The sequence below is a fragment of the Wyeomyia smithii genome, chromosome 1, assembly GCF_029784165.1.
Source record: "Wyeomyia smithii strain HCP4-BCI-WySm-NY-G18 chromosome 1, ASM2978416v1, whole genome shotgun sequence".
Taxonomy (NCBI): domain Eukaryota; kingdom Metazoa; phylum Arthropoda; class Insecta; order Diptera; family Culicidae; genus Wyeomyia; species Wyeomyia smithii.
Genome location: NC_073694.1, coordinates 79,675,163 through 79,699,018, shown reverse-complemented (window position 1 = coordinate 79,699,018; position 23,856 = coordinate 79,675,163). Strand labels below are relative to the sequence as shown.

The 23,856-nt window shown below is 40.1% G+C and overlaps 1 protein-coding gene across 3 annotated transcripts in view; it reads right to left on the bottom strand.

The window, feature by feature from the left end:
• LOC129718903 (uncharacterized) overlaps nucleotides 1–23,856 on the bottom strand; it is a 106,471-nt gene that overhangs the window by 11,583 nt on the left and 71,032 nt on the right. The window contains exons 2-5 of one of the 3 annotated variants that reach the window (XM_055670122.1): nucleotides 19,591–19,651; nucleotides 19,405–19,527; nucleotides 14,489–14,606; nucleotides 923–1,128 (exon numbers count right to left, since the gene is read on the bottom strand). In XM_055670122.1, the coding sequence (XP_055526097.1) occupies nucleotides 923–1,128; nucleotides 14,489–14,606; nucleotides 19,405–19,407 (327 nt within the window). In that variant the 5' untranslated portion in view covers nucleotides 19,408–19,527; nucleotides 19,591–19,651. Of the gene's footprint in view, nucleotides 1–922; nucleotides 1,129–14,488; nucleotides 14,607–19,404; nucleotides 19,540–19,590; nucleotides 19,652–23,856 lie in introns of all 3 variants that reach the window. The other 2 variants (XM_055670124.1, XM_055670123.1) reach the window with 2 other exon arrangements.

Genomic DNA, 23,856 nt, shown 5'->3' with positions numbered 1-23,856 from the left:
GGCGTGAAAATAAAATAAATTGTATTAAAAATTTAAAGAATGATTGACTAGAAAGACTTTTTATTATCGTAAAAAAATAATTCTGTTTAAGTATATGGTGATTACTATGATTACTATGGCGTAGACTAAGGAGGCCGTAGGATGTGGATTTCAGAATGAGCCATAAAAATCGGCATTGACAGATCAACTTTTCGACCTAAAAATCTTATTGAAGCGGATGAACCAAACCAGATCAAATTGTTCGAGAACTGTCTTCATTCTACGATGAGGTTTCGGAGCAAAATCTAATAAAAATAACTGATTTATTTGTTATCAGTCGATCTAAGACCTTCGTTATTTAAGTTAGTTTATCTATGATTTAACACAAAGGAAATCTTTGTAAATGGTGGGATGCAACCTGACACTTCCGGTCCAGGTTCAAAAGCTCCACTCGACGTCACAGCTGGGTTCAGAGGTATACCTTTACTGCTGGTTCTAGTGGTATCCCTGTTATCAGCATCTACTAAGAAGCATCAGCATACAAACTGAACGAAACCATACACCAAGGTTTTTTTTTACGCGGGGGATGTGTTCCAAATTTGTATGGGCCCGCGTAAAAAAGACTTTTTTGAGTCGCAAACATAACGAAAACCGTTCTAAAATATTTGAAACTCGTTTGAATATGATAGTGATCAATCTGATCTGATTGAAATGAGGTCGATATCTTGTACCGTTTTCAACCCTTTAGTGCCCAATGCCGCCATTTGGCGGGCTTCAGTCGAAGTTCCGAAAAGCTTCAATAAATACTCAAAAAGTGTTTATAATGGTTTATAGTGATTTTATCGAAGTCCGTTTAGAAATTAATTTGGGCACTAGAGGGTTAAGTTATGGCAGAAAGCAACCCGCGTAAAAAAACGCGTAAAAAAGAGCTTACTGTACTTACTTGTGGAACAGGTGGTAAGTCAAGATCCAGATCAACCAGCGGGCAGGAACCTCTATGTTGCTGAATGAATTTTGGCTGATATGGTTCTAGCATTCGAATCTTTCCCCATCTATGAAAAAAAAGTCCGATTGCACCTATCCACAGCACAAGCACAAAAATTACGATCAGTGCTTCTTCTGGTCTTACTACTATACTTGGTCCAGGTTCTGGAAGAAATCAAGAATTGGAAAAGTAGAGATTATTTTAGCTAATTATGTAAACGTCTCTAGATCTTCGTCAAAAGCTTTATGATTTTAAATTATTATAAAAATCAGAGACCAATTTCTAAGTGAAAATTTGTCTAACATTTCTCTAATTATTAAGTATGTTTCCGATTTAAAATGACTACTAACAGTGAATAAAATGTTGGAAAGTTTCATTCAAATAAAAAATGGCCGTTATTCGACATTTGGCGCGATTCGCATGCATACATGTTACCCCTTGAAACATGACACGACGTCATAGCACAGTGGGGAATCGCTGGCCATCAGCCTAAACATTTTTTTCCGTTAGCAGTTTCATAATATTTTTCCTGTCTTGCTATAATATTCAAGTGCTTAAATCGAAAATTTGGGTGCAATATCATGAAATCTGATTTTTTTATGACTGTTCAAAGCTTGGCATACTGACGTTTGTTGACATATTTTTGGAAAAAGTACATTATTTTGAAACGCTCTGCAGCTTAAATGATAGCTTGAATTTCTTTGCCGTCAAACGAAAAGTTATTCGAAAAACTGTGAAAATTTCATCCTTTTCATTAGATATTGTAAAATTTGGTCATAGTAGGCCTGACACTAAAAAAAATAATAAAATGGGTTTTTTTGCAGAAAAGCAGCTTAAAAGTTTCGTTGCCACGGTTTGTCACGGTTGTGACTATATCCAAAATTTAGGTAAAAACATAAGCTTACTAATGCATACTGTGTGAACAAAATCCTATAACGGGACTCACGTAAGTGAGAAAAACGTCGCAAAGTGACATCTGCCGTGGAATCTGGGTTATTATGAGTGTCATATCAGTGAAGTGAGAACAGAAAAAGCAACGTTTCGCGTGGAATTATTTCACGACCATTTTGAACGGTGAAATGACTCCACGAAGCTGCCATAAGTCTTAAAGTTGATTGATTTGTGATTTAATGGTATATATGGGATTTATTCTTCAGTAACGAAGCGAATCAGAGTTTGATCCGTGCCTTAAAGCGGTCAATTTTTAATTTTCTTGCCCGATGAAAAAAATGCAAACTAGTTCAGGAAATTTTCGATACCGAAAAACACATTTTTTTTGATGCCGAATGTCTTAGAAATGCAGAACACGTCAAGATCTGGTGTTATCTAAAAAAACGGGAAAAACGACTTTCTGGAACTTAGAGATTTTTGAGCTGGGAGTCAATCTCATATCACTTGTCCTATTCTCAATTTCACTTCAGTGCCAATCTCACTCCACGGAGGTGATTTTTGTCACCTCACTTGAGGTGGAATCGGAAATAGGTCTACAAAAGTGAAGTGAGCTTGAGAGTGAAATATATTTCACCGTGAAGTGACTCCCGTAATAAGCACCACTATCTATAGGAAGAATGACCGAAGAGGCTCAAGAGAAGAGTAACTGAATAATTAAATATAAGAACATTCTGTTTATCCGCAACTTTTTCTAACACTTCTGGAGTACCTCAAGGCAGCAATATGAGGGCCGCTGCTTTTTCTGCTTTATTTCAACGATGTAGCATTGTTGTTAGGAGCTGGATGTAAGCTAGTGTATGCCGATGACCTAAGACTGTATTTGGTTGTGCGATCTATAGATGATTGTCGTGACCTACAGAGACAACTGGATATTTTTATAAGTTGGTGTCGTAGAAACTCGCTCATAGTAAGTACAGCAAAATGCCAAATCATGACGTTCCACCGCTCTGCGAAGCCTATTTTGTTCGATTATAAGATCGATGGTCATGTACTTAATAGAGTCGATCATGTAAATGACCTCGGTGTCTTGCTCGATGCCAAGTTAAATTTTAACCTGAACCGCTCATCTATAATTTCTAAGGCTACTCGACAGCTCGGGTTTATTGGAAAGATAGGTCGTGAATTCAAGACCCATACTGCTTAAAAGCTCTATATTGTTCACTTGTGAAACCTTTATTGGAAAACGCGTGTTTGATCTGGTCTCCTTATCAACTTGCATTGACTCTAAGGATCGAACGAGTACAAAAAAGATTTATCCGGTTAGCATTAAGAAATCTTCCCTGGCGTGATCCTACTAATCTACCCCCGTATTCCGAGCGGTGTCGTCTTATTGGTCTTGATACTCTTGAGCGCAGGAAAATCCAACAAGCTGTATTTGTGGTCAAGGTGTTAAATGGAGAAGTCGACTCACCAAGAATTCTTTCTTTGCTGAATTTTCGTGCTCCGCAACGGTCACTTCAATCTGCTGGATTGCTTCAACCCAGATTACATCGCACATTGTTCGGATATAATGAACCAGTCACTGCATGTATTCGAGCTTTCGCTTCAGTAGAGGAGTTCTTTGAGTTCGGCGAACCGTCACACAAATTCTTTCAGAAAGTGTCTTTGTCGAATATTTCATAACTGACCATATTGCTTAATAATAGGATGAAAAGATATACTAGAAATTTGAGAAGTGATTATTGAAAATATTACTGGTCCGTACATATACGTATTTCGATTGTAACATACAATCATCATCAGTGCTTATGTGGACTGGTAAAGAGCAAAGCATAAATCCTGTTTTTCATTTGTAGTAGGTAAAAATTACAATTTAGCCCTCCTAATTAAAGCAGAGCGACTGAGTGACTCGAAAATAGGAACTTAAGAGACCAAATGACTGAAAAAAGAGACCAAAAAGAACCCGAAAAAAGACCAAAAAGTGACCATAAAGAAAATTTATAAAGAGGAAAATCAGACTTGGAAGTCAAAAAATCTATTGATTTGTGAAAAAGGCTTGTAAATTTTAGGATGTAGAATGATTGCATTAAAAAGGCAATACAAACGTATAACAGGGTGATCACTCAAAATCTATTTTTGATTTCTCGCTTTTCCTGGTTTCCCAACAATATCGCTTAAATTTTCCCGTTGTTTTATTTTTGAAAATAGGTTAGAGGAGTTTCTTTCGGCTTCGCAGTCTCTAAATTTAAATAGTAAACTAACAGTCGATAAAAAGTATAGTGAAAATAAGCAACAAACAGTGTTAGAAAACTATGAAAACTATATTCAGACAAATTTCTACATAGAGTCCTGCACAATTTTCGCTCTTTTTACCTCCAAATCGTTCGCAATCCTCGCCTTATGGCGCTTTCTTGTTTCTTACACTTGTTTGTTGTTAATAATTTGCCGTTGAGCTTCCAATGCTTATGTTATGGAAAAATTCTGACCCTCGACTTCCAAGTTATGTTAGGCAAAGCAAGGGTAGTTTGGGGTAATTTCCCAAGCAGCACTTGCAACATGTTTTCAAATGAGACTACTCAATATTTGTTGTTTTAAAACATTTTTAACGGTGCAAGAAACTTTTCCGGTTTCTCTAAAGAAATTTAAAAGGATTGAGCAACATTTTGTTATTTACGTGTATCATTCTCGTAACTGAGCACTAGAAATTGCTCAATAGTTTTCTGCATCTTTTCATCTATTTCCAACTGCATATTTCATGATGCTTTTAAATAACGATAATGTCACATGATGTTGCATATTGTTGTTTCGAAAATGTTTTCTTCTAAGCAAACTAGTGATGAGAATGTATAGCAACATCTTGTTAAACCATATATTTGCTAAAATTACCACCCAGTGAACAGCCATCTTTAATAGAAATGAATGATAAATGATTATTGTTGGAAATATGGTTTTATTATTCCATATTTCGCATGATTAACACTGCATATCCACTGAGCAAGGTTTTCTGAACTATCGTTTCCCAAAAAATTGTTTATAATTTGGCGAGTTTGAATCATAAAATTTCTTTTACAACACTTTATAAAAGGTGCGTGAATAATCACGAAGTAAAAACATTTTTTGCGCGGTAAATTTTGAAACGCAGGCAGAGTTACATACCTATCAGAAGCATAAGTAGAGAAAAAATTCGATATATTTGTAGTTATATGAAACTTCGCGACACCATCACCGAAGAGTAATGAGAGTAAAGGTAAACAAACTAAATTTTATTTCTCCACTTTTTTCTTTTTATACTGCAGCGGCTATCGATGATGATTTGACATAGCACTGTTAGTTGCCTATAGACTCCACCTCTTGCGCTTTTTCGGTTATTTACAAGTTGAATAAAAGTAACGGATGGAAATTATTAAAATCTTTGAAGGCTGCATTGAGAGTTGCATTTGCTTTATTGCAACAATGTGTGCTGCTTGGGTTGGACCCCCCTAAAGAAAACTCCTGTTATTTCGTAGCCTGTGTTTTCAATCCCATAAACGTAATGTATTATAGTAATATGAACTTGTTTTCTATGTTTTCACACGAAAAAATCATGATATTGAGGTCAAAAGATCAAAAAAAAACTATATTAAAAATAATGATTTTCGGACATAAAAAATTGTTTGGGGTGAAATTGACCAGCTGTTGGGGTAATATGGACAGTGTTTGGGGTAATATGGACAGGGTAAAAATGTGAGTTTTATAGTATCACTGGTTGCTTACTACAAACACAGAGAACAGACGTTCATCTTCTTTTCAAAAGATGTGTAAAAACTTGCAACCGTCATTTACCACTAAGTGGTAATGCTCCCGCTATGTGGCGCTTTTGTCACTTACAAACCAAGCACTGATATCGATAAAATATCGATACAGCAATACTTATGCAGTGTAACTGGGGCACCACAAGACAGATGTCGTTAGTGTATTAACGTATTTTGACTCAAATTTTTACACACGATTTTCAAATTTCTTTATATGAACATGAATGTCTGTTCTCTGTGCTACAAAGTAGAAGGTGGCATTAGTATTACGGAGTGATAATTGCAATTCTTAAGCATTGTACAGTGATTCCACCATAGGCCAAAAAAAATAACCCTTCTCCAATTCTTCAAACTAGAAACTGAGTATGCGATCGTGCGCGCGCGCGTGTGTGTGCGTGTGTGTGCATGTGTGTGCGTGTGTGTGCGTGTGTGTACGTGTGTGTGCATGTGTGCGTCAGTGTGTGTGCATGTGTGTGTATATGTATGCGTGTGTGTGTGTTGTGTGTGTAAGAAAGGCTTAACGGCACTTTAGGTGAATAACATTTTCTGACATCAGAAATGAGTTCAGCACCCCGAAATTGGCATTATACTTCATTTTCAATCATTTTAGAAAGACTTTAAGGTTTTTTCCAACTTTTGTTCAGAAACTCGTCACTGTTCGGGGGATAGAAAACACATTTTATCCCAGATTACCTGTATTGCTTTTTACAGTTCATCTTTTGTACGTCGCCGTCTGTTCGTCTGTTTTTGTATGCCCGCGGCATCAGTCCAACAAAAGAATTTACTTCAAACTCACCTGACCATATCACCCCAAAAAAAATGTCCACCTTACAAAAAACGCAATTTCTTCCACTATTTTTTCCACTATGTTATCGTAATCTTTTATCAAAATATAGCCTTTTACTAGACAAACACGGCTGCAAAACTAATTAGACTGAAAACATTGAAGAAGTACTCATAAAACCTTAAATACACGAGCGTAAAACTTACAGCAAAATCAACTTTTGATGTTTTCTTTGTTTAATTTAGTATTGCGGTGCACCTAACACAGCTAACCATGAAATTTTTATGTTAGGCAGAGTTTAGTAGTTCAAGGGAAGGATGAAGTAGTACCTGGAGCCCAAAAAAGTAATACCCCAGGGGTCCAAATTACCCCAAACTACCCTATGTGACTTTTTCGAGGTTGCGAATAATGAACACGGGCTGAGGATGTGATTAGACTTAGAAAAAATTTCCCTCGTCCAGACGGGACACGAACCCGCAATCTCCGATGTCGAAGTTCGTTTAACGGTAGGACTCAACAGCTTTGTCTTCTCGAAAAAAATCTCCATGCAAAATTTGACCTCAATCAGATTTTGGGAAGAAAACACCGAACAGTGGTCCATATTTTACCTACTTGTTTAAACGATGAAAAAATAATGTCTTAGAAATGCATGAATCGTCGAGATCTTTTGTTATCTCGAAATATATATTTTTTTTCGAAAAACTTCGATATCTTGAGCATACAAAATTTTCGAGCTGAGGTCAACAGAATGTATTAGCAATTTTTCCAAGGTCCTTAAATTAAATTAAACCACCACCTCAAATTAACAAAAAATATTATTCTAAATAATCCGAGTAAAAACAATCGCTAAAATAATCCGAGTAAAAGTCGCTAAAAACACGGTAAAAATTTCATAAAAAGCAAAGGAATCCTTACATTCCGCGTCGAACACTCGACAGAAACGGACGTGCAAAGTGGTCGTTCTATTACAATCCGGTCCGTGTGTACGAATAGCCAAACAAAAGAGTGTATTATTCAAGGCCATCAGTTGACAGTCGAGTCCGTGTCGCTTTGCTGAGTGATCTCACACCCGGCTCACTGCTGGTGGCTGTATTGGTGCTGCTGTACTGGTGCTGTTGGCTGCTTTGGGTGCAGCTTCGAACGATCGGACAACCACTGCTGGAAGGAAGAAGTAAAGAGGTACGTGTTCTTGTCGGCGCTAGTGCGCTACATTTAGCGCGATGGATATAGATCCCTCGCCTCCCGTGCCACCATCCCCGAACCCCCCTGACCCTGACCCTTCTGTTACCCCCTCCCCTGTTCATTCTCCAGTCCCCCCTCGCCCCAGGCTTTACCCGGACGGATCTCAACAGGGCAGCTATACTGTTTATTTTCGTCCAAAGGCAGGAGTGAATTCAAAGCGATTAAACATACTGCAAATTTCAAAAGACCTGACGAAGGGGTACAAGGCCGTGACCGAAATTTCCAAGGTCCGACCTAACAAGCTCCGTGTCGTGGTCAGTGATCTGGCACAGGCCAATGCTATCGCTTGCTCTGAGCTCTTCACACGCGAGTATCGCGTTTACATACCCGCACGAGACGTGGAGATCGACGGTGTCATAACCGATTCGAGTCTGTCTGTCGAGTGTATCCTAAAAAGCGCAACCGGTTGCTTCAAAAATACCGAAACACAGGCGAAGATTTTGGATTGTAAGCAATTGCGGTCCATGTCTCTCGTCGGCGGTAAAAAAGTTTACACTCCGTCAGACTCGTTTCGCGTTACGTTTGCCGGATCTGCACTCCCTAGCCACGTCTCGATCGACCGGGTTCGTCTGCCTGTGCGATTGTATGTACCCCGTGTTATGAATTGCACCAATTGCAAGCAGTTAGGCCACACAGCCGCCTACTGCTGCAATAAGGCACGATGTAGCAAGTGTGGGGAGACTCATGCGGAAGATTCTTGCAGTGTTAATGCTGAAAAATGTATTCACTGTGGGGAAAACCAGCATGAGCTCTCCACATGCCCGGTGTACATGCAGCGCAGAGATAAAATCAAGCGGTCACTTAAAGAGCGTTCAAAGCGTTCTTACGCTGAGATGCTGAAGAAGACCGTGACCACTTCTACCATAACATCGAACCCCTTTGATCTGTTGCCCTCCGATGAAACCGATTCTGACGATTCATCAGCGAGAACATCTTATGCCAATCCTGGGGAGTCTAGGAAGAGGAAAAATGTTTCTTCTCCTAAACTTCCCCGTAAAGGTCCTAAGATTTCCCAAAGTGTAATGAAAAGTACGAACAAACCAAACAGTGCTGCGGAAAAACCGAAGCAAACTCCTCCTGGGCTTGCAAATTTAAAGTCCCAGAAGGAGTTCCCAGCACTGCCAGGAACATCTAAAACCCCAGTTGTTCCTTTTGCACATCCAGTTGATGAAACAAACTCTGGATTAGTGAAATTTTCTGACATTGTGGACTGGATTTTTGAAAATTTCAATATACCCGATCCAATTAAAATTTTTCTTACAGCATTCCTCCCAACAGTTAGATCATTTTTGAAGCAGTTGACTGCCCCTTGCGATGACTTCGACATGACTATTTTAAACAACGGTGAAATGACACGTATCCCGAAACCTCCAGCGCGCCCAAGCGCTATGGATCTATCCTTATGTTCGACGTCGCTACGGTTGGATTGCACATGGAAGGTAATCCTTGATCCTCACGGTAGCGACCATTTGCCTATTCTTATTTCAATTAATAACGGGTCGACTCGCATGCGACCAATTGACATTCCGTATGACCTCACACGGAATGTCGATTGGAAGTTATACGAGGAAATGATTTCAAAAGCGGTCGAGTCGATTCAACATCATCCACCACTTGAAGAATACAACCTCCTCGCGGGCTTGATTCTCGACGCCGCGTTGCAAGCCCAAACGAAGAAATATCCCGGCGTAACGGTCAAAGAACGGCCTCCCACTCCGTGGTGGGACCAAGAGTGCTACGATGTCTACACGCAAAGATCCGACGCGTTTAAGGCCTACCAGATGGGAGGTATACCTGGCGACTATATACGGTATTCGGAGCTTAATACCAAGCTTAAAAGCCTGGCTAAAGCAAAGAAACGCGGATATTGGCGTCGGTTCGTGAACGAGACGTCGAGGGAGACATCGATGAGCACTCTTTGGAACACAGCCCGAAGAATGCGGAATCGCGTAACGGTCAACGAAAGCGAGGAGTCTTCAAGTCGGTGGATATTTGATTTTGCCAGGAAAGTATGTCCGGACTCTGTTCCTGAGCAAAACATTGTTCGCGATGCGTCTCCGGGCCACGACGCGATAGAATCACCTTTTACGATGGCAGAATTTTCAGTTGCCCTCCTGTCCTGTAACAATAACGCGCCTGGGTTAGATAGAATCAAATTCAACTTGTTGAAGAATCTACCCGGCAATGCCAAGAGGCGCTTGTTGAACTTGTTCAATAAGTTCCTGGAGCAAAACATTGTACCGCAGGATTGGAGGCAAGTGAAGGTGATCGCCATCCAAAAACCAGGGAAACCAGCTTCTGATCACAACTCTTATAGGCCGATTGCAATGCTATCCTGTATCCGGAAATTGATGGAAAAAATGATACTCCGTCGTTTAGACCATTGGGTCGAATCAAATGGTCTACTATCAGATACTCAATTTGGCTTCCGCCGTGCCAAAGGGACGAATGATTGTCTTGCGTTGCTTTCAACAGATATTCAGCTGGCGTATGCTCGCAAAGAACAAATGGCGTCTGCGTTCTTGGACATTAAGGGGGCTTTTGATTCCGTTTCTATTGACATTCTTTCGGGTAAACTTCACCGACAAGGATTTTCTCCAATTTTGAACAATTTTTTGCACAATTTGTTGTCCGAAAAGCACATGCATTTTACGCACGGCGATTTGGCAACTTTTCGCATTAGCTACATGGGTCTTCCCCAGGGCTCATGTTTAAGCCCCCTTCTTTACAACTTTTATGTAAATGACATCGACGAATGTCTGGCAAATTCATGCACGATAAGACAACTTGCAGACGACAGCGTAATCTCTGTTACAGGAGCCAAAGCTGCCGATTTGCAAGGACCATTGCAAGATACCTTGGACAATTTGTCTGCTTGGGCTTTACAGCTAGGTATCGAATTCTCTACGGAGAAGACTGAGATAGTAGTTTTTTCTAGGAAGCATGAACCTGCTCAGCTTCAAACACAATTAATGGGTAAAACGATTTCTCAGGTTTTGGTACACAAATATCTTGGTGTCTGGTTCGACTCTAAATGCACCTGGGGTTGTCACGTGAGGTATCTGATGAAAAAATGTCAACAAAGAGTGAATTTTCTTCGTACAATAACCGGACAATGGTGGGGAGCCCACCCAGGAGACCTTATAAGGCTTTACCAAACAACGATATTGTCTGTCATTGAGTACGGGTGTTTCTGCTTCCGCTCCGCAGCAAACACACATTTGATCAAACTGGAGCGAATACAATATCGTTGTTTGCGTATCGCCTTGGGTTGCATGCAATCGACCCATACGATGAGTTTGGAGATCTTAGCTGGAGTACTACCATTGAAAACCCGCTTCTGGAGCCTGTCTTCTCGTATTCTAATCAAATGTGAGGTCTTGAACCGTCCCGTGATTGAAAATTTTGAAAGGTTAATCGAACTTAATTCTCAAACCCGTTTTATGACATTGTATTTCAATCACATGTCCCAAAATATTAACCCTTCTTCTAATATTCCAAATCGTGTCGACTTATCAAATACTTCTGATTCTACTGTGTTTTTCGATACATCCATGATAGAAGAAACTCGTGGAATCCCGGATCATTTACGCGTGCAGCAGATCCCTAAAAATTTTTCCAATAAATATCGAAACATCAACTGCGACAATATGTACTACACTGACGGATCACTTCTTGATGGGTCCACTGGCTTCGGTATCTTCAATAACAATTTAACCGTCTCCCATAAGCTCGATAATCCTGCTTCTGTTTACGTCGCAGAATTAGCTGCAATTCAGTACACCCTAGGGATTATCGAAAAAAAGCCCACGGACCATTATTTCATCTTTACGGACAGTCTCAGTTCCATTGAGGCTCTCCGATCGATGAAAGATGTTAAGCACTCTCCGTATTTCCTGGGGAAAATACGGGAACATCTGAGTGCTTTATCCGAAAAATCTACTCAGATTACCTTAGCGTGGGTCCCTTCTCATTGCTCGATACCGGGTAATGAGAAAGCGGACTCTTTGGCTAAGGTGGGCGCAACAAACGGTGATATTTATGTAAGACCAATTGCCTTTAATGAATTTTTCGCATTTGTACGTCAGAATACGATCATCAGTTGGCAAAATTCTTGGACCAAGGGGGAACTGGGAAGGTGGTTACATTCCATAATCCCCAAGGTATCGACGAACCCGTGGTTCAAGGGGTTGGATGTAGGTCGGGATTTCATTTGCGTGATGTCCCGGCTTATGTCCAATCACTATAGATTTGACGCGCATCTCCGTCGTGTTGGGCTCGGGGAGAGTGGTATCTGTGCCTGTGGTGAAGGTTATCACGACATAGAGCACGTTGTTTGGTCATGCCCTGTACACCGTGACGCCAGGTCTAGATTAATAGCTTCCCTGCAGGCCGAAGGTAGGCAGCCGGCTGTTCCTGTTCGTGATGTCTTGGCGAGCCGTGACCTATCCTACATGTCCCTTATATACGTTTTCCTGAAATCCATCCACGCCCCAGTTTAGTCCTATCCCCTTCCGCCTACATCCAACCAAACGACAAGAACACGTTAAGACCCCGGATCCGGAAACAGCAATCAGACCCGCACGATACTCTCAAGGCCCGATGGAAACAACCCAATATGCCAGTCCATAATATCTTGGCCCAGCAGCGGAACAAATTTATTATGCTGCTTACCTATGGCAATGAAAACCATCAAACAGCAAACCTGTGCTTTTAATGCAAAATATTCTAGCTTTAAGTTAGATTTAGTTTCAGCTCGTAGTCGGCAGCGAGGATAAAAAATTTGCTTTTAGTTTTTAAGATACTTTAGAAAGTAAGCTACCAGATATAATTGGCGCCGTTAAACATTGAATTGTATTTGTGCCGTGTCAAATAAACTATAGATGAAGAAGAAAAAAAAAAGGAATCCTTACGGTTTTTCAAGAATTCAGTAAAGATGAGAAGAGTTTCGCGCCAACTCGACTGAGGGGTTGGTAGTAGCTTCTCAGAATTCAATGGAACTTTGCGGGTTATAGGCCTTAGTACCCTAAGTAACTTTGCATTTTTTTTTTTTGAATTTATATGTATTAACATGGGCTGAAGTTTTTTTGATAAATTGATATATCTGAATAAGAAACCGAGGAAAGTTGCGAAGAGATGACTTTCAAAAAGTTTTAAAGATTGAGATACTAGAATTTGAGATTCTATACTAAAAAAAACAAGAAGTGATATTTAAAAAATCGGTCTTCTCAGATTTTATCTAAATAAGTTTTATCAGATAGACAATTCAGTAGCCCAAAATTTTTTTAAAGAAAGGGGAAGGAAAGGAAGGAAAAAAAAAATTTCTAACAAAAAACTTTTTTTCTTAAAGGACCCTTTCTTCCAGAATAATTTTGCAACAAGATGAAAGAAGAGCCATCATTTCGATCGTTGGTGATGTACTGCTATTATTAGTTTTCAATAGTGAATATCAATAAACGTATCTTTCAACTGTCAAAACCAAGACATTGGAGTTACTATGCGCAAGCTGTGCCTTTGTTTCATGCCTGCTCTTCTTCAATTCTGTGCAAGCACTTTCACAAGAAGATTGAATTTGTTGGAAAAAGTTTTTATCGTAAAACTGGTTGGAAATCGAACAATTTGTGTTGATAAAGTGTAATAATTTGAAATAAAAAAAACACAGTAAGCCTCTATTTCGGCAAGAATTTATATCATATTAGCTTGTCTCTTACATTTTCGCCCCTGGGGTAACTTAAAACGAGGATTTGAGTCGAATATTTCTACATCAGAATTGGTTATTGTCATATAGAATTTATCATGGTCCGAATTTATGTTAGAAAGATTCCTACACGTTCAAAAGAAGCAGGAGGCAATAAATACCCATACACCCACCGAGATTATTGTGGCACTAAGTAAAATAGACTTTCACATGTGTCAAGACCTCCCCAAGAGCAAGAGCAAGACCTCCCCGATATATTTTTTTGCCGCAGTTTTGGCACAGACAAACAGACGAGCCAACCGATGACGATTTCTTTGTCCTGAAAAATAACGATTGCTTTGAAGTTTTGTTTAATAGGCAGTAAAAAACAAAACCCGTTTTTACGAAAATTAGTTGCACGGCTGTTTCTCTGTTGAAGTAACAGAGGCATGAACGGACATTTAACATTTCAAAATTTAGTTCTTAAACCTGCTCCACCCCTAAAGGCAAGTTAAAATGAGTCGTTGGTAAAAAAAATCAAAATGATTGACGAGTTTCGGAACTGCAAGGTAAGCCTTTTTTCGATAACCAAAAAGCTCAGTTAAAGTTTAGACAAATATTTTTAAAAGTGCTTAGTCCCCCTAATCCCTGCCGATGCCTACAGCTGTTAAGAAACAACAAAATATGCTTATCCGGCTAATTAAGTTAGATTTCGCAGGTCTAGCTACTAAACAGTTGTCTATTTTGGTTGAAACCAACAACCAGGTTTTCCATAACAAAGAGGATCAAGCTAATTGGCTCACAGATTTTCAAGTTTACACTTTTTCAGAAATGGTTCAACAAATGAAGCTGGAGAGAGTGGCCTTCCTGTAAATTATTACTTTGGTCGCATGATTACTACTGCATTTCCAAATTGTTTGAATGTTTAGTTATCGGATTTGCATCTTAAACGGCACCCAGCTGGTCTCGAGGTACGGTGCTGGTCTAAAAAGCCAGTCGTCGTAGGTTCGAATTCAGTTCGGAGGAGAAACATTTAGTGTCGTAGTGCTAACCCCGCAATTGTCCTGTACAATATAACGGTGGGCTGCGAAATCTGTGTCAAATAAAAACACAAGGTCAAATTTCAAAACGGAATGTACCTGGGATTTGCTTCTGCATTACATAAAAGCATTTCTGGATATTTTCTTGAATTGTGTCGGACGTCCTTATTTGTGATGTCATTTCCTGTAGCACAACAGATACTCCTTCCAACATCGTCTGATAATTTGAACGAGAAATAAAAAAAGACTTTTAGGTGAAAAAGAGACCATTTTAGAAGAAAAAAGAGACTTTAGAGATCTTTCGTTGAAACAAGAGACTTTTTAGGTACTAGCTTTAAAATAGAGACCAAGTCTCTAAAAAGAGACCTGCTACCAGCCCTGTTAAAGTAAGGTAGGGAATTCTGCGGTCGGTTGCTTACCGTACCATATATTTTCGCAATTGTCAAACTAAATGGTTATAATGAAAGTATGATTCAACTCGACACGCCCACTTCGTTTAAAATTTAGAAAATTTGGGATGAATATTGTCTGCACTAGTAGAAACACCCAACTCAAAACAAAATTGGGGTCTACCGAAGACCCTATTGCCCTGAACACCCCGAAGACCCCCGATACTCTGAACAAAGCTGGAATTTATAAAATTGCATGCAGTCACTTTGATATGGTTTACATTGGACAAACTAAACGTAATCTAGGTATACGTTTCAAAGAACATTTCACAGAAGTCACAAAAACAAGTAAAGTTTCAAAAAATGCTTCACCACACCTCTTCAAATCAAAAGTGGCTGAACATATTTTGAACGAGGAACATCCACTAACTTCAGATAGCATTCACCTGCTCCGTCCGTTAATAATTTACGGAAATAAGAAGTAGCTGAAAGTTTAAAAATTTATAAACAACACTCTTCCACGCTTCTCAACAAAGATACAGGTAACCACCCTTCATGACTATTCAATCTTCTTCCCAAAAACCCTAGACATGGTACGGTAAACAACCGACCGCATAATTTCCTACCTAGCTTCAATTAAGAGGGCTAAATTTTAATTTTTTTCTATTACGTATTTGAGACTTTTATTTCTTTTCCTCTAAAAAATTTTCTTACGGTGTGTATTTTTTCGGAGAGACAAAACAAGTATTTATAATTTTACTCAAGACATCACAGTAATCAAACAGTAATCTGGCTCTATAAGTATATTTTATCATCAATACTTTTTTACACAAGCATTCTTCAAAGAACTAGTCATGATTGAGGGAAAAAATCACAAGGGTTGTATGCAAAGCCACGACCGCAAGGTTGACGTAGAACTACATAAGGTTGTTCGTTGCATTACTTGTATTGAATATGTTTAAAATTTTATGCAAAAGAGGAGTTGAAGTGCTACCGATTATTAGTTTGCACCTACAACACTGAACAGGAATGAAACAAACACTATACAACGCAAACAAGTTTCAACAGTGAAAGTGCATGCAGATTGAAATAACATTTTATTTTTAATTCCAGCGCAAAACGAGAAAATATTAAATCTTCAACAAATTGTTTGTTGTCCTTATAAGGACTGTTATTGTTCGATTTCATATCGGATTTAACATTGATCGCATCTGTGTGCTACCCCGACAGAGGAGATCAAGGCATTTTTCTGATAACATTGTTGAATGCTGTTTTAATACTGACGGCCCATATACTTGGAAAACCAGCGTTCCAAAACGTTTGTGTGTTGTCAAAATGCGGCAGCTTTTCATTAGAGGAAGTACCGGCTGATGTACCTACTACTGATGCTGCTCGCTACTGCACAAAGGTAGCTTTTACTAAAGGAAGTGCCGTTGCACCAGCTAGGCCAAATGTCGCTGCTGATGTCACTCTACTGCCACAGCTGCTGTTAGGATTGTAAGGAAGTCGCTGTCTAAAACTAATATGAGCAGTTTCGGCGGAAACAGGCTCTTATAGTATAGGCCAAATAGTACATTCCGAATTACTAGGTCTATAATTCTGTCGACCGCGCTTGAGAAAGCAATCATATAACGGCCAACCAAATCCATCGAAATTTACGCTTCAACGAGAGTTGACATATTAGGCTTATGCAGATAATAAAAGCAGTTCGGGTGTTGTGCTGATTACTAAAGGAAAAGATAATTCAGTACGTTCTGAGACACGGAGATGAAGTCAAATTTATAACTGTTCCAAATTAAAAGATATAAATTAATTTAAGAGAAAATATTAACTCTTTAATTAGGTATTTATTTCGTCCTGGAAGGACAATTTGTTGTTTAACTCAATATCGGATAAGATGCCGATCACATCTTTGCGTTATCACTGACAGCGCAAATAAGATATTCCTTGTGATAGATAACACAAGGAAAAGTTGTTTTAACACTCAAAACTAGACGGCTCATGTATTTTGAACGCCAGCTTTCCAGAACGTTGGTGTGTTGTCAAAATGAGGCAACTTTTCATTGAATGCATTTAGTAGTGCCCGCTATCACACAAACAGCATTTTACTAAAGGAAGTGCCGCTGCACCAGCTGGCCCTGCTACTATCGATGCTGATACCCGCTGCAACTGCTAAGGAAGGACTGCTGTTGCCGCTGTCTGGAAATAATATGAGTAGTTTCGGCTGAAACAGGCTCTTATATGAGCCATGTAGTACATTCCGACTTACTAGGTCTATAATTCTGTCGACCGTGCTTGGGAACCTCGACCAATCAGAGGTCGAATTTTTCGTTTTGGCAAGGCTTGACAATTTGAATAGTAAAACAGTTTGAATAATAAAATTACAATTTTCTGCATTTGGGAAGAATCATAGAATCCAATCTATTGCTGCAAGAACGAAGGAAATCCATCAATAACTAACCGGTTTATAACCATTTGAAATTGGACATCTTTTTCACTTTTTTCGGTTTTAGCTTTTCATTTTACATCCCTATGTAGCCGAGAATGTAACTGAACTTTCTAAGAAATGTAGTTTTACGTCAAAAATACTTGTAACCAAGGATGTAAATTATCATTCACTCTTATTTTTCTCGTAAGCCGGTAGCTCATTTGAGCAATTCTCGCTGAAACCGTCCCACTGGTGACATGAGGTCTTTAAAAAAGTATTTTTTATGTCTAAATGATTGAAAGTAGTGAAACTGTTGAAACTGTTGTTGAGTAGATGAAACTGTGAACTGAAGCTCGATTTCGAAAAGTGATCTGAATGGCAAGGTAAACTCAATGCTCACCTAATTTTTCGAATGTATCTGAAAGCATTTTTTTCTCAGCTTTCCAATGGTGATGTCAGATTTAAAATCGGTGGTTGCGAACTTGCTCAAAACCATGTTTTTATGATAAAATCCAAGATGGCGGCCATTTTTTCTCTACTTCAAATGAAAGCTCTATCATTCCTCTTTAAAACGATATGTTGGTTGCAGGGGGTTCAATGACAAATTCAAGAAAAATAGATAAAAACCAGACCAAGAATTGCTCAAAATTCAATTTTTCTAAAATCGTTTAACCGATTTGTGCCTGATGATCAATATGACCTAACCAAAGTGGTTTTCTCATTTTTTCACTACTTGCAATCATTTAGAATAAAATATACTTTTTTAAAGACCTCATGTCACCAGTGGGACAGTTTCAGCGAGAATTGCTCATTTGATAAGTGCATTTTTGAGCAACTTTATATGACGAACTTAAAGTCCTCAAGTAGTACTATAACTTTGTCGAAGAGAGTATTGCCCGCACTCAAACACCGAGAGCAGATTTAAGAAAATTATCGCGATCGTGATAGTTATCGCAAAAATTTGCCAGAATGTCCTCTCACAGCTCCGGTGTTTGAGTACGAGCAATACTCTCTTCGACAAAGTTGTAGTACTTAGTTGAGGACTTCAAGTTCATCTTACACACTAAATTTTTATTGCTGGAAACCAGCAAAATTTTGCTGATATTCTACATGCTGGAAAATCAGCTATGATATTAGCAAACTTTCACGCTGAAACGATCAGCAAATCGAAACGTCAAATTTTTGACACCATTTTGCTGAAAATCAGTTGTTTGAATAAATTGCTGCCTGTTCAGCATTTGAGCATTTGACATGAATTTGCTGATGTACCTATCTCAGCAAAAGTTAGACAACACACAGAATGTTCTTTCGTTTTTTGTTATTTTATTAAAACAAATGTTTTACATTGCGAATATTTATTTTAAAGTTATCTGACTTTAAATCTGAATTATCAGTATGAACTTTCAAATGTCTTTGTAGTCCATCGACATAACCTTCCACTAATTGGTAGCAGAAGACGTATTACAGTATATTGCCCATATTCCCAAATCCCTAGAAAAGACTGAAAATTAACTTATCAAACACTTTATTATATCACAATTATTCTACTTAAGCGCATGCAAGGCATTTTTGAATTTCACATCCATGATACATACGCTTATAAGTTCATTTTTATTTCTCTATAATTTTGTTCAATTTTTACGCACAAAATGGCAATTGTTCTGACAGTTTGACGAATGGAGTTGCTAGAAATTCAGCAATTACCAGCAATTTACTGATTTCCGGCAAACAGAATTCTGAATGCTGATAATCAGCAAGAATATTTTTACTGATTTTTTCCAGTGTTTTTTTTTGCTGAAAATTCTTTTCAGATTTTGGTGTGTACAAAGTTGTTCAGAATTGTTCTTATTAGATGAGCTATCGGCTTGCGAAAAAAATGAACGCGAGTGATAATTTTCATCCTTGCTTGTAACACATAATGACATCTTTAGCCTATAGAATCTGTGGAACGACGATGACTTAGATAGATTTTCTTTTGAATTGAATTGATGAGTTGGAATACTTCTACTCAAACTTACTTTAACGTTAGTGAATAAGGCTGGTATATAAACCAAAATAAGTAGTTTTTGTTTCTTTATGTTGTTGATTGGGATTAAAAAGAGTAATGAAAAATCGCGCAATCAGTTTAGAGCTATTCGCTACAACTCTAGGAAACGGTAAGGTGTAGATGTCAAGTGAATATCGTTATTTTCTCTTACCATTTACAGTATCCGTAAAATTATATACAGTGCTCGTTTCTAGTAGACTGAAGGAATTAGTCGCTGTTTCACGGACTTCCACGATCATTTTCTCCGGTCCTTCCGCCCAGCCGGTGTCCCATTCTGTCAAAAAAGCTTTCATGGTTTTGAATAATGAATGTATACATATGTTCAAAACCGGATTACCTGATACTTCCTGACTATGCTCTGTTTGTTGGTCATTTAAACTGTCGTAATCCAGTTTGATCTGTGAATAGAAGAATTTTAACAATAAATTGTAAGCATTGTTGATTATGTCAGTCAAGAAATTCCACGTACAGTGACATGTCGATTATATCACGGTTGGTTATTTGCACGTTTCCGTTTTATCACTCTCAAATTTATCACGTGAAGTATTTCGATTTTATCACGTTTCTGAAATATATCAATACGAACTTTTTTTCTAATACCAATTTTATTTGTTAAAATAGATTCGCACCATCAATTCTTAGAAAAATATACAGATTGATAATTTCTACTAGAATCATGTTCCACTCCAAATAATAAATTGTTGGTAGCCAACAACACAACTTTACTGAATATTCAAAACCAAACATCCACACATATACAAACATACATTGACACATTCAAATATCTACGGATAAGTACACATATCCATATAAAAACGCTCAGCTTGTCAAACTGCTTTTACCCATGCTGAGCAACCTTAAGCTGAACAGCTAAAGCCCTTGGTCTCCCCGGGACCGCCGTTAGGCATTACTTCAGGGAGAGGGCCCGTCGTGCTTTTTGCACTTACCGCTATGGGTAGCAGAGCAGCCTATACAGGCCAGTTAGTTAACCGTTAACTATCTGGGGCACATCGATGGTTTCCCGTCGATTGGTGCCCTGCAAAATACTAACGATCTGTGATGCGGCCGTGATGACCGCATCCCAGATTTCCCTATTTCCGCACATCCTACGCACGATGTTCTCTGGCGTGGTGTCCATCCCGCTTATTGCCAGCATTTCGTACCGTACCCGCTCGAAACGCAGACATGTGAAGAACACATGCTCCACGCTTTCTTCCGCACCCGTAAAAGCGGGGCACATAGGGGACTCGGCGTACCCGAACCTATGCAGGTACTGCCTAAAGCAGCCATGGCCTGACAGGATCTGTGTCAGATGGAAGGTTACTTCCCCATGGCGCCTATTAATCCAGCATGCTAACTCTGGAATGAGTCGGTGTGTCCATCTACCTTTTGTAGTGTTGGACCACTCCCGCTGCCGGGAGCCCACCCAGGAGACCTTCTAAGGCTTTACCAAACAACGATATTGTCTGTAGTTGAGTACGGGTGTTTCTGCTTCCGCTCCGCAGCAAACACACATTTGATCAAACTGGAACGAATACAGTATCGTTGTTTGCGTATTGCCTTAGGTTGCATGCAGTCGACCCATAAGATGAGTCTTGAAGTGCTAGCGGGTATTCTTCCGTTGAAACATCGTTTTTGGAATCTCTCTTACCGGTTGCTAATTCGATGCACAGTTATGAACCCATTAGTAATTGAAAATTTCGAGAGGTTGGTCGACCTTCAATCTCAATCCAGATTTATGACTTTATATTTTGACTATATGGCTCAAGATATTAATCCTTCTTCATACGATTCCTCCAATGTCGCACTTTTAGATACTTCTAATAATGCTATATTCTTCGACACCACCATGAAACAAGACATTTCTGGTATCCCGGATCAATTGCGACCCCAAGAGATCCCTAAGATTTTTTCCAATAAGTTTAAACATGTGAGTTATGATAAAAGGTTTTACACTGACGGATCTAATCTAGATGAGTCCACTGGCTTCGGTGTTTTCCACGAAAATTTTACCGCCTCCTACAAACTCGATGCTCCTGCTTCCGTGTACGTCGCAGAACTTGCTGCTATTCAGTACTCTCTTGGAATCATCGAAACCCTACCCATAGACCACTACTTCATCTTCACAGATAGTCTCAGTGCCATTGAGGCTCTGCGATCGATGAAGACTGTGAAGCACACCCCGTATTTCCTGGGGAAAATACGGCGGTTTTTAAGTGCTTTAACAGATAAAAATTACCGGGTTACCTTAGCGTGGGTCCCTTCTCATTGTTCCATTCCGGGTAATGAAAAGGCTGACGCTTTAGCTAAGGTGGGTGCTATTGATGGCGATATTTATGTAAGACCAATTGCTTATGATGAATTTTATAGCATTTTGCGTCAGAGAACACTCAACAGTTGGCAATCATCATGGAACTCAGATGAACTGGGACGGTGGCTACATTCCATTTTTCCTAAGGTATCGACGAAAGCATGGTTCAAGGGGTTGGATGTAGGTCGGGACTTCATTCGCGTGATGTCCAGACTTATGTCCAATCACTATACGTTAAACACGCATCTCTTTCGTATAGGGCTTGTAGACAGTAATCACTGCGTTTGTGGCGATGGCTTCCATGACATCGAGCATGTTGTTTGGTCGTGTACCGAATACTGTGGTGTTAGGTCTGAGCTTATAGATTCCCTTCGGGCCCGAGGAAAACAACCGAACGTACCCGTTAGAGACATTCTGGGAAGCGGTGATCTCCAGTACATGACACAGCTATACGGGTTTAAAAAAAATGCTGGCATTAAAATTTGATTTCTTTTATCTATTTGCTAGAATACAATTTCTGTCACAAACTGAAAGAGAATGATACACCCGGCTGGAGACACTAAAACGAAGACTCGGCATCTCTATGTTTACGCAGACACCTCAGACCAAAACTGCTCAAATAGAACACCACTGGTTAGCCACGTACAAATGAATACATTCTGTAATATAAAATAGTTAAAAACAAAATTGTAACACCCCTCCTCTCACCTTAAATCCCCACTAGCTCGTAGTCGGCCGCGAGAATAAAAAAAAGGCCTCCCTCTTTTCCCTGCTAATTTAGAATTAAAAAAAAATGTACTTGGCTCAGTTAAACATAAATTGTATCGTGCCGTGTCAAATAAACTATTTAAAAACCTAACTCCCGCTGCCACCTGGCCATTGAAGGTGACCGTATGGTGTTGCGTATACCCCTCGTGTCGCGTTGGTCGAAGCACTCTACATCCTCTTTGACGATCATGCTGATGGGCATCGTGCCAGCCAGGACGCAAACCGCCTCGTACGACACTGTTCGGTATGCGCACGCGACCCTTAGGTATATTAGTCTGTACGTACTCTCGAGTTTGCCGCGATGGCACGAGGTACTCAATACCTTGGACCACACTGGTCCTCCATACCTGAGTATGGACGTGGTCACGCTAGCAAGGACTTTGCGCCTGCTGCTACGGACCGCCGAGCTGTTTGCCATCATGCGAGATAGCGCTGCCACAGCCATGGAAGCTTTCTTGCAGGTACAATCGACGTGGCTCCCGAACGTGAGCTTGTCGTCGATCATAACCCCCAGGAGCTTCAGCGAGCGTTTTGAGGCGATAGTGCATGCACCAGCACTAATCGATGCCTCCTGCTCCGACTTTCTGTTATTTACAACAATAACTTCAGTCTGATGGTGCGCTCGCTCCAGTTTCCTGGATTGCATCCAGTCTTCCACTACGCGTATTGATAGCGCGGCCTCTAACTCTACCTCTCTAATTGACTCGCCATAGACCTCAAGAGTTATGTCGTCGGCGAAGCCCACGATCACCACCCCTGGAGGGAGTGTTAGTTTTAACACGCCGTCATGCATGGCGTTCCACAGTACCGGACCCAGGCTGGAACCTTGCGGTACACCTGCGGTAACCGGAACGCTTTTCTGACCCTCGTTTGTGTTATACACTAGCACTCGATTCTGAAAGTAGTTAGCCAGAATCTTGTACAGCGGTGTCGGCACTCTGAGACTCTGTAGCGCTAAGGCTATGGAGTCCCAGCTGGCACTGTTAAACGCGTTTTTCACGTTGAGCGTGACGATCGCGCAGTAACGAATGCCCCTCCTTTTGCATTGGATTGCAACCTCAGCCGTTCTGGTGACGGAGAGAATTGCATCCACCGTGGACCTACCTTTTCGAAAACCGAACTGGTTGCTTGATAGACCGTTCTCACTTTCTGTATATTTCACCAGTCTATTGAGGATTACCCTCTCAAGCACCTTGCCCGCCGTGCCCAGCAGGCAGATTGGTCTGTATGCCGATGGGTCACCTGGTGGTTTCCCAACCTTCGGCAACAGCACCAGCCTCTGGCGCTTCCTCACGTCCGGGAAGAGGCAGTCGTCGAGGCATTTCTGCATGACCGCCCTGAACAACCCGGGGGCTTCTTTGATGGCCGTCTTGATGGCCAAGTTCGGGATTCCGTCTGGTCCCGGAGCCTTGCCTACCTTCAGGGAGTTTGCGATCTCGATCAATTCATCTTCTGTCACCCTTACCGGATCGTCTGCCTCTGCACGGCTGCCGTCACTCACGGTTGGTGGTGACTCGTCAGCCG